This window comes from Colletes latitarsis, chromosome 5, assembly GCF_051014445.1.
Source record: "Colletes latitarsis isolate SP2378_abdomen chromosome 5, iyColLati1, whole genome shotgun sequence".
Taxonomy (NCBI): domain Eukaryota; kingdom Metazoa; phylum Arthropoda; class Insecta; order Hymenoptera; family Colletidae; genus Colletes; species Colletes latitarsis.
In genome coordinates this window covers 24,994,135-25,005,729 of record NC_135138.1, presented here as the reverse complement: position 1 = coordinate 25,005,729, position 11,595 = coordinate 24,994,135, and the positions used below count along the sequence as shown (strand labels likewise).

Below are 11,595 nucleotides of genomic sequence, written 5' to 3'. Positions count from 1 at the left end.
CATATAGAGCCTTTTCTTTCTTCGGCGGTCCTGCCGAAGCCTGAAACTTACATAAGACTAGGCTCGAGATTTTGTGCAATACGTAGTCCTCCAACAATGCACAAATTATTGGAAGAGCGTACGTGGTGAATCTCGAGGGGGACGAGCGTTTCGTAAGGAACCTAATCACGACCGCGAGCGCGAGAGAGCGACTTTAAAAGTCGCGCGATTCGAGGAGTCGAAAATAAAGCTAAAACAAACAGCATAGACTGTTTAAATCGGCAAAATTTCTACTCTTCAAATCGTAACTACAAGTACAGAACTGCCACGCGAAAACGCGCCTACCCAAATGACAAATGTGACAGTCCTGCCCTGACCCTACCTACTTAGATTAAGCACACGCACACCAGAGAGAAAGTTACCTACCTACCTAACCCCATAATTAAAAAATTGCAAGACTCAATCATGCAAACAAACACTCCACGGTTCTCATTCTCAATGTCCGGGCGCGACCTAAACTAGAGAGGACTCCCCGGGGTTCCTCCGACACCCGGACACAATTGACTCCATTCATACTCTAAATGTACGTACCAATTCCTGAAATCGTTTGGCACAGGCTAGCGACCATTGCGTATTTATATTATAGATATTTTAGTATAATAAAAAATCCTTATATAATTTAATATAATGCAAAGTCATTCATCAAGTATATTGTATTTATTACTTTATTGTAGTATGAATTACTAGAATTATCGTGTATGGCAATTAATATATAAACAGCAAAATCAATAATTAATTTGATAAATTGATATATAAAAATTGAATGTTGCAGTTAATAGAAGTATAGAAAATTGTAATGAACTGTTTAAACGACGCAATTCCACAACCTAACCACAAACACACACATGTGGAAATTACGGCGCGCACGATGCACTAGCGCAATGTCAGACGCACACATATAGATTATTATTGTAAATTGCTAAAAACTAAGTCATCATGCCCGTTGCATTCGCTCATGCAAATAGCACCTGGGCATGTGCATGAACTTAGGCAACGAACACGGAAAAGTATCCTGAAAATCCTGACTAGAAAAATTAATTAAATATAACTAAACGTTATTTTTTGTTTAATTCTTAGTTAAAACGACACGATTTCATATATTTAATATATCAACAATAAAATATATTAATATTGAAAAATATTATTATTCAAAAATATTATTATGAATTTAATTTAATTATTTGAAATGAAAGACTTTAATTGAGATTTTGTAATAAAATAATTTACTTTAACAATTGGAAATACATTATTGAAATAAATGTATTGAACCGATATTTAAAATATTCAGTTATCCTTCGTCGACTCTGTCGTCAAAGTAAATTTTTCAAAAGATGAAATTAATATACAATGCAAGTTACTTTGTCTCAAAAATCGACCAGTCGCGAAATGCCTTCTTGCACGTAAAATACATCGTATGATGTATTAATTGAGCGTAAAATATCAAAAAATTAGCGTATAGTGTCATAGTAATTGATATTTATATTCTACTCAATCATACAATTAATATAACGTTAATGGAAATATTTCATATATTTTTTAAAAAATATTTATTATATTGTAAAACATTTATTTGTTATATTAAAAAATGCGAGTGCAAGAAGACCCTAGCCTGCGCTAAAGAAATATAACAATAGATGTTACTAGGCGCGGGTATGAAGAATACCCGCGGTCACTAAACTTGCCAAATATACTAAGTATACAACTGATCACCCGTGTTAATTCGGATCTTTCATCCTACAACATGGTTGGGGACCAGAGGAACACAAACAACATGCGACTCACCAATGATGAACTCTATGGGATGTACCTTTGGGATACTGCTGCCTAGTCGAAGTCATAGAGGAAGTCATCAGTCATCAGTGTCAGCCTGGTCCTGCTGGTCTTCAGGATCAGGTCCAGGAACTGTAAGAAGCCCACAAGAAAACAATTATAATTTATTGTTGAAATTATAGAAATTTTTAATTCAAAATTGAATATATGTATAAATTTATACTTACGTTGTTCGTTGTGGAGCATCGCCCGATAGCCCTCTGCAGTGATGCTGGTTTTCAGGATCAAGACCAGGGCCTGTAAGAAAACTGCAAGAAAACAATTATAATCTATTGCTAAAATTATAGAAATTTTTATAAATATTTTTAGAAGTATGAATTTATACTTACATTGTTCGCTCGTGAAGCATCGCTCAATAATCCTCTTCAGTGATGCACTGACTCTAATACCGCAAACGTGTTTTAATTTCAAATGAAGAAAATTGTCATGTTTATTACAAGTTATTAAATTAAATTACCGCGACCGAAGATTAAAAACGGCGAACAAATGAATCTATTCTCCCGATTCAGAAAATACGGAGAGCCACGATGCTCTGGAAATACTTTAAGACTGCGTAAGAAACACTGCTTCTACTATCGCGTTTGCCTAACTACGTTGTACGACAACTTACTCAGGGTCACTTTACCCTGGAAAACAAACTGTTGCTACGTACAATCACTGAATCTACCGGCCGCATTGCGCGCGGCCAACAAATTTCCTGGAAGAAGAAGCTGAAAAGAAAAGGATAGGAGATAAGAAATACAACAAGCACGCGTATACTTCGCCTACTGGTTTTCTTTTTTCTCCTTACTCAATGTACGTCAACAGAAATACTGCTTCACTGAGAACTGTTATAGAGTTTGTTACGACTGATCATAAAAGGTCAATACGAAATATTCTCAAACGATGTGAGCAACGATAAAATATTATACACGAAAATAATTACTTTAATGTGACTATTCAGTTTAAAAATATTATATTACCAAGTTTCATAATTAGAGTTGTAAGCATGATTATGTTTATTTTATCGGATATTAAAATATCCCGTAATTTTTATGAATATTCTATAATTTGCAAAAATTAAAGTTTGTTAATTATTCCTGCTTGAATAGCATATTTCAACTATGCAGTTTCTACGTTTTCTTAAACTTGTATCGAAATATGTATGTAAATTACAATTACAATAATTCATAAAGACAGAAATATAAACGATCCATTAAATAAATAATAGTCGGAAATATTCAATCGCGATCAGAATACAGTTAAATATAAACTATCCCAATTTACCGTTAATGTTTACCGACGCTATTTCTATATAGTTCGATATATATCGAAGTAGATAAAAAGTTCGTTAACGATTTTCATGCTTGCAACGAATGACTCAATAAGTAGATAAAAATATATAAATATCAATGTTAATTGTTGTTATATCAATATTTATTTTATTGTTACCAATATTCCCTTTGAAATTTGTCGACTTGCCTGCCATCTATCATGGTGTCATTTACGCGCCAATAAAACATTCCATGGTCTCGAATTCCAAACAGAGTCTGTAACAGAATTAAAATCAAATGCATTACAGCAGACATATGAAATCATAATTACACAATAATTGATAATAATGAGGAAATATCAAAAGGTTGGAAATACATACCTCGTTGGTCGCGAAACGACTACAGGTCTTGACAGGATTTCCTTGAGTTCGAATTCCAATAAGAGACTGTAACAGAAACAAAATAAAAATGCATTAAAGTACATGAACGATTGTTATAATTAAGTAATGATTAAATCCAAACCGTATTACAAGAGATCGTAATTAAAACGCGAGTAGTGACAATGAGGAAATATCAACAGGTTAGGAATACGCACCTTGTTGGTCGCGACACGTCTTATTACTTTAATTGTCAGAGTACAAATGGCGACCTCTCGCTGTACGCAGCAACACTCGCGAATTAGGGAGCGAGGTGGGGGAAGCTCCGATGACTTCGAATTCTAATAAGAGATTATAACAGAAACAAAATAAAAATACATTAAAGTACATGAACGATTATTATAATTAAGTAATAATTAAATCTAAACTGTATTACAAGAGATTCTAATTAAATTCAAAGAGACATGTTAATAATTAACACCGGTTGAATATGAGAAAAAAAAGTACGAAACCGATTCAATATTTGTCACGATGTCAATTGAATTTTTAATAAAACATATATTAATATTATGCGAAAACATTGATAGAAAGTAAACGCGAATAGTAATAATGATGAAATATCAACAGGTTAGAAATACGTACCTCGTTGGTCGTGAAACCCCGACACGTGTTCAATTTCCTGGATTTGTCAAGACTTTCAATTTCGTAGCACTCACGGTATCTAAGTTACACAATTTGGAATAAATATATCTTCTATAAACGATTGTTTATTCACCAATTTGATATTGTCTACACCAATTCAATTAGAGGTTGTGTTCTAACCAACCGAAATACTGACCACGTGAAAAAACAGCAGTTTTACAACGCACTCTGTGTTTATGCCAATGACTGAGATTCATACGTAACTCGATCATCGACGTCGGTAGCGCCAGAAAATTCACGAATTTCGTTCTAATGCGAAGTCGACAAAAGTTTTGATCAAAAATTATTTACGCATTATACTTCGCACTCACGTAGTGTTAAACTATAGTCTGGTTGCCCATTACACTAATTCAATGAATAATTTCGCAACTAACCGCCATCCATGAGAAGAGGACGCTCAAATCGTCTGTTAATTTTTAGGTCGGTATGACAGTCAGTTTGGACCACGAAAGTCCATGAAGTGTAAAGTCTTTTTGTATAGCTTGTCTGTGATACAATTTTTCTTTGTGTAAAACTCTTATATCTCAACTTAGAAGAAAGCTATAGCTTATCTTAATTTTGAGAATCACATTCAGAATGATTCTGTAACTTGTCAATTGAAAACAATATAATAAAGTGCAAGAGGTAACTAGATTGTTTTTATAACCACAAAAGTTTTTCTTTATTCTTTGCCATATTTGGATTGTAATTGTAAATATTGTAATGTTACAGATATTCGCAATCGTTGAGAACGTTTCTGTTTCGTGATACTGACCTCGTAATAAGAGACGAGCGCTAGTCGTAGTTCCGAGAAGGACGGTAATTCCGGGAAAGCACTTCAATAGAAAATAAAGAAACGATAGGAATGCTTAACGAAGCCTGTTACACTACACCGTAAAACGTTGTATCCACGATATCATTCGAAACTCAAGGTTTAAGGTTTCGTTCGGAAAAAACATTGAATGAGATATCGAAGCTTCCTTTAACTACCGCCTATTTCGCGATGTCGTTGCTAATGGGATGCTGTCGTTCTTCGATCTGTGGATTTTGGCGCGATCGGACGTATTAGTAGTTTCTCGACTAACAAGGAAGTGGAAGTTAATATACATCTGGAAAATTGAATGGTAAGAATCTCGTATAGTTTAATATAAATATAGTTTCTTCATCAGATCCAAAGCGATCGATACTTCGATCGTTTATCAAATCATAACTGTCGCCACATTTAACTTCTGTAGCTTTCTATAACCTATTCGTAACGTTTCAAGTGTTGGTTCTTACGAACTGCATTACCAACCTCGAGACTGTGGATTTCCAGCGCACTCTGCAGTTAAAAACAGAAACTCTAAAAATCGTATTCGTACCAACCATCGAAGTAGGGTTAGCAAATTCTATAATGTTGTTCTTTGCTAATTTATTGATGAAAATTTTAACCAGATACATCCACACTTATTAACCTGATCAGATATAAACAGTACGAATATTTTCACGCCTAAAATGAGTTGCAAATTGAAAATTATACACGTGAAATATATTCCTACAGTTGTTAACCTCTTTGGACCTGAGGGTAACGTATCTGTAGAATGATATTTTAAAATCAATAATTCTGGAATGTATAATATAATTTGTAGATATATTTTACGTGTAGACATTATTTATATTTTATTTGGTATATTTACAATTTCTCCAAAACCGCTTAGAAAGCAATTATTAGTTAGCGAAACTAAATTTCAGGTCCGAATACGTTAAGCTTTAGTGATGAATGCATTATTATTTCCTTCGTCGAATTTGGAAAACCCTAGTTTATATCCAAAATCATTTACACATTGTAGATCGTATACTATAATTAGGAAGGTTCATACTGTAATATATTAAATTTAGTAAATTATATATATTACTATATAATATACTATAATATACTATGTATTATTACTATAATAAATTTTGTTGATATTAATGATTATAATCTGCCATTGTGTACCTTGAACAGATGTATTTCTAAACCAGTTCTTTTGTTTATGTTCAAAGGATCGACTGCAGGACCTATCGGAGCCTTCAATGCCACATTAATTTACCATGAGAGTCAGCGCCATATTCAGTTTGATTGGAGGAGAAAACAACCACACAGTAAGTATAAATGTAACTTAGACGCATCACTTTTACGATTGTCTAACATTTATTACCCAAGTATACGACAAAGTACACATTGTATTTACACGGGAAGGGGAACGGGGTGTGATCACAAATGCAAAAACTAATACAACATCGTCTTAGAGCTTAACATATTTACATGTCCCTGAGGCTTAGTCTACCGTTATCATACACCCGCTATTATTGTACAATATAATTTATCCTATGCACCGAAAGCAATGGTCTATGTCGTACAGATTATTGGGCATCACACTTTCATTGTGTATGTACACGATATATCGGGAATTATCGCAAACGCACGTAAGCTGAACTAAAGACGACCGCCAAGCTCGATCGAAAAATTCATAGATCTTTAGTGATCGACACGATAACAATTTAGTCAACGTTCCCCGTGGTTTGAGAGAGTATCGATGAAATCTTGAGGTCGAAGGATAGTTGTCAGCATCGTTTTTCCATAAGCAACCACGATACAGCACCGCCTCTCTTCTTGCAATCATTTAGAGAGGTTTGAAATAGATGTAATAAAAATCTCAAATAGATTTTTAATTATACAGCTATTGACAGAGATGGAAAGAATTCTATTCTCGATGAATATTTAACAACTATTTCAATAAACAAGAAGCGGGGCGGTACTGTATTGGCAATACGCGTGCAAACGAGCTACTCGGTTCGCTCTACTTGTACTGATCTACCTTATTTCGAACGACGATTCGAAGAAGGAGGGACGCACACGGTGACATTAGTGGTCGGGGTACATTAAAATATTACCCGGATCGTCGTTCTATACAACCCTATACATTAATTCGTACGTGCTATTCTCGGTTACCGGCATTGTTACCTAAGGATCCGCGAAAGCAACCGTGAAAATGAATGTTTGGAACGGAATGAGATCACAGATTCTCTCAGGAAATACTTCTGTGCGCTTGTACTGATCGACAAATATCTGAACATAGTCGTAGACGATAGTTCTGTAGTAGGTAATCGAAGTCTGGAGGTGTACTTTCGTTGACGACTAACAAATATCTTACAGAAATAGGAATGATTGTTTGCATAAAATCATAATCAATTTTTAATTTGCGACAAAAATTCTTCCAGTTTCCTTACTCCATAAGGGTTGTATACACATTGTTCTTACGTATACGGGATGTTCGAAAGAAACTTTGAACAGCGATTTTTCTAAGCTATCCAAAGAGTTCTCGAGAGAGGTAACCTTTCTGTTGAATCCCCCATTTACAAAGTGATTTTATTTATTTATGCACCCTGCAATGTAAAGTTCTCTTCGTTAGGTATTTACACTTTATTATGAATATAATATTATAATAATTTTTATTTGTTTCTAAAGAATCATTTCATCAAGTAACACGTAAATAAAATAAACTTACGATTACTATTATTAGTGTTCATAATAAATTTGTAACAACTATAGCACCAATATCATTAAATTAACAAGTAAAATTGATTTTTGATGAATCTATTCAACTTCTATACTTGAACAGTCAATATTTATTAGTAGAATCAAATCCTACTTATATTAATATTTCGCACTAACAATTGTATATCGTTCAGTATTTTTCGTAACATAGAATATATTCAGAGTAAACAAAGTGACTTTCTATCTATTACACATTAATTGATTTCAAATCCATACTAGTCAGAATTTTTCCAAAACAATGTCGCAAAGAAAAAATAGCTTCAATTTTATTAAAGTAATCGCACATACAATGTATGAATGCTATTAAATACCGTCTTCTTGTTAAATAAGTAAAATACATTCTAACTATCTTAACTTAACATGAAAGAACATGTTAATGAATTGCAAATTAAATTGTAAATTCTTAAAAGCATCAGTATTTAAAATGCTCCAGACTTCGCAACGTTGGTAAATAGCGCTCTACTTAATTAAATTTTTTTCTTACAATTAGTATTAATAACGCGTATACGGAATGTTCGATATACGACAGTCATCTTGTAGCAAATTAATTGATATTACATCTAACGAATGTTTATTAATTGCAATGGAATTTTTTCCTACGCTGTCCACGCGAATAGTTCAGAAGCCAAGTAATAACAAAGTACGAAAAAACTAAATAACAACAAACACGTGAAATTATATTTTATTGCCTGACTTTTGAGCCCTTTGCGGAAATTTATTACAACCAAAACGAAAATATAAATACATGTATGTATATCTTGTAATATAATACAATTTATTTGTTAATTCGTAACAAATAGTATTCTCTTTAAGAAAAATAATGATCATAATTCTCCCGTAAAAGCTATCGTAGTACTTTCATAATTTTCGTTCCTCATAAAAAGGTGATAAAATGTACGCAACGTGACTTTGTATTTCAATGAAAATGTAATTTCGTGTAACGTATAAATTGACGTTACTGCAGAACAATAATTAAAAAACAATTATTACCAATAAACAAACGTATGGTACATATCGGTTAGGTACGAGGTTTATATACAAGAGAAAATACTTAATTTACACTGCCATTTTCTACAATAAGAACATTAGACGATCAGACAGTACGTGAAATAATATTTACAGAAGCGTTTCAACTTTAACAATAACTTGAAACATGTACATAATTACTATTGAATAATAAATAACGTTATATTTTATACATTATTTATGCACAGGCTGTTTAAACTCAATTAAAAAAGAATAATAAAACATACGATCAACGCATTCGATAGTTAGATAGGCCTCGTCGATATTCACAAACTCAAACAGTAATTATTGTACAGACTTTTAAACGATCTGTATAAAAATGAAAAATTTCCAGACTCATCATGGGAAATATCGTTAACGTAGAACCAAAAGTTTATAACATCGGTCTTTGTGTACTTTTCACAAATTATCTACATCAGAAGGAAAATTAGTACGATAATATAGAAAGCAACGTCATCGATCTAATGGCATGAAATACGCGCGAAAAGCATACATTTTCATTCTGGAAACACAACGCACTCGATTATCGCAGATATAAAAATTGCATTCCGCTGAAATGAGACCCATACTGAAAATTACTTTGAAGAAATACATACGCGCAACGATTCACGTTTTACTTACAACAGACATTCGTAAAGTACCGTCTTCTCAATTTTGATAAAATTTAGCAGGTTTAAGGAGCAAGATAAAATATGGGCTACGTATTTTTGTTAGCAATAATTCATTAGTATTTCCTTTAGTTACGGTAACTCGAATTTAAGGAGCCTTACTACTTTGTGGGATTAAAAAAAACGAATTTTTTTTTGCATTTTCTTTTAGTATGTAATCTCGAAAATATATCTAGTGAATATTAAATTGAAATTCGGAAAACTATCGAAGTTATAGTCTGCTGAAATGTACCACGCGCAGGTATAAGAACTGGACGTAAAACTTTAAAGCTGTTTTTCTTGAAACTACATTTTTCGATACTGCGTAGACAGTAACATGAAAACTATTCAAAATATCAACATCAAATTTATACAGTATCTTTAGAACTGGTCTCTCTATCGCATGAACTAAGATAACTGCGATATATGCAATAATTTCTCTTTTATTAACAAAAAAGCAACCGAATATATGAAAATTTTCTGTACCTTTTCGTAAAATAACTACCATTGTGTCATTTTTAGTATCTTTGAAAATATCGTAGTTCATGCTGTAACTAAACTTATCTATATAAAGAATATCTTTGTTTTTTGGATTTCGGATAACTTGTTCGCAAGACATCATCTACGCAGTCGGGCGTCGTTCGTAAAAACTGTTGTTTGTTGATCACCAAAAACAGCGTAATCAGTAGAAATTATGCGTTGCAAAAATTCGTAAATACAGTTAAATATATAATAAATATATCCACAAAACCCGGAATTAATCGATCTTTAATAGTCCACAAAAAAAATCACTAAGAAACATTTTTTTTTCTTGCCTGCAAGGTAGAATGGCCCCTTAAGTGGTTAAACAGCATTCGAGGGGTGAAACTACCCTCGAGACTTGAAGCTTCGGTTGCCATAGCTAGAGAATATACATATCCCTCATTTTTGGCTGCTGAACAAACCAGCAAAGTTTCATCAACATCCAAAGGAAGAAGAGATACTTCGCGAATGTTCCGTGTTGGATCCTTGATCTTAGCAGCTACCACGGAATCGCAAATTTCTTCGCTTTCGAACTGCTTCCGGCAAGTTTCGTGTACACAAGGAAGAAACTCTCGGTTGGCTGGTCCACGATGTCCCATCGGATCAGACCCGTCCGTGTTCCGCGAGGATTTCAACGCGTTCTAACTCGCGTATGTACTCGCGACCCGCGTCATCCTGAAGACTCGTCGAGACGTGGGTTAATCAGTTTTTGGCGGAATTGTCACTGCGGAAGGACACCTACGTCGATAATCCGCCGACCAAAATAGCCGTGACGGCGGTAATACCGAGGTTCGTGAACAAATGTCGATGAAAAAACGACGAGGCAGTCGCCGACTGGAAATCAATCTGCTCGTCATCGCCGTCGATACCATTCGCCATTGGTTCGTCCTTCATTCCAGCTGTCTTCCTTTCGTAACTGTGATCGATCTTCCTGGCTTTATTCGAAGCCCACCTCGTGCTTGGCCTATTCGTCGTTGGCGGTTTATCGATTTCTGAAACGTAAGAATTCGGCGTATTACGAGTATGTATTAAAAATTGATGCGTCACCGTCGCTTCTCCCAATCTTCTTGTTAAAGGGGACTTCAGTTTCCCAAATTGGATCATCCATTATAAAGAGCGGCGTACGACTTCTTAAAAATTGAATCCCTACAAGCTTTGAAAAATATTTTTTATCCGATATTTTATAGAACACTTCCCTCTTAAGCGCTAAGACCACTGTAAAAACCTGAAATAAAACGTTTCTTCTGCGATTTTTTTTTTTTTTTTTGATGGATGGTAAAGTAAAAAGTGAAAGGATAATAATATTCAAGAATGTTATTAACCATGTCGTTAAGTGTATTAAAAAAAATATTTATTCAAAAATCAAATTTGTATCTGGAAAGAAACAAAACATTTTCTCTTAATCTACATGAGTATAATTAGAGAAATACGTAGGGGTTTTTTTAAACATTAATTTTCGTGTAATTGGCAAGCATTTGAAGTAAAAAGTTCAATTTTGTACAAAAAGTGGGGCAATCATTTGTTAAAAAATAATGTTAAAATTAACTTATCGAAAATCCCCTACGTATTTCTCTAGCTATACTCATGTAGATTAAGAGAAAATTTTTTGTTTTTATCCAGATACAAAGGATATAGCCAAA

The 11,595-nt window shown here is 33.7% G+C and overlaps 1 protein-coding gene across 1 annotated transcript in view; it reads right to left on the bottom strand.

Moving 5' to 3' along the window:
* Positions 1-6,269: 6,269 nt before the first annotated feature.
* LOC143342152 (lachesin) overlaps positions 6,270-11,595 on the bottom strand; it is a 248,704-nt gene continuing 243,378 nt past the window's right edge. Inside the window, exon 8 of the mRNA XM_076765734.1 lies at positions 6,270-10,947. Within this exon, the coding sequence (XP_076621849.1) occupies positions 10,694-10,947 (254 nt within the window). The 3' untranslated portion in view covers positions 6,270-10,693. The remainder of the gene's footprint in view (positions 10,948-11,595) is intronic.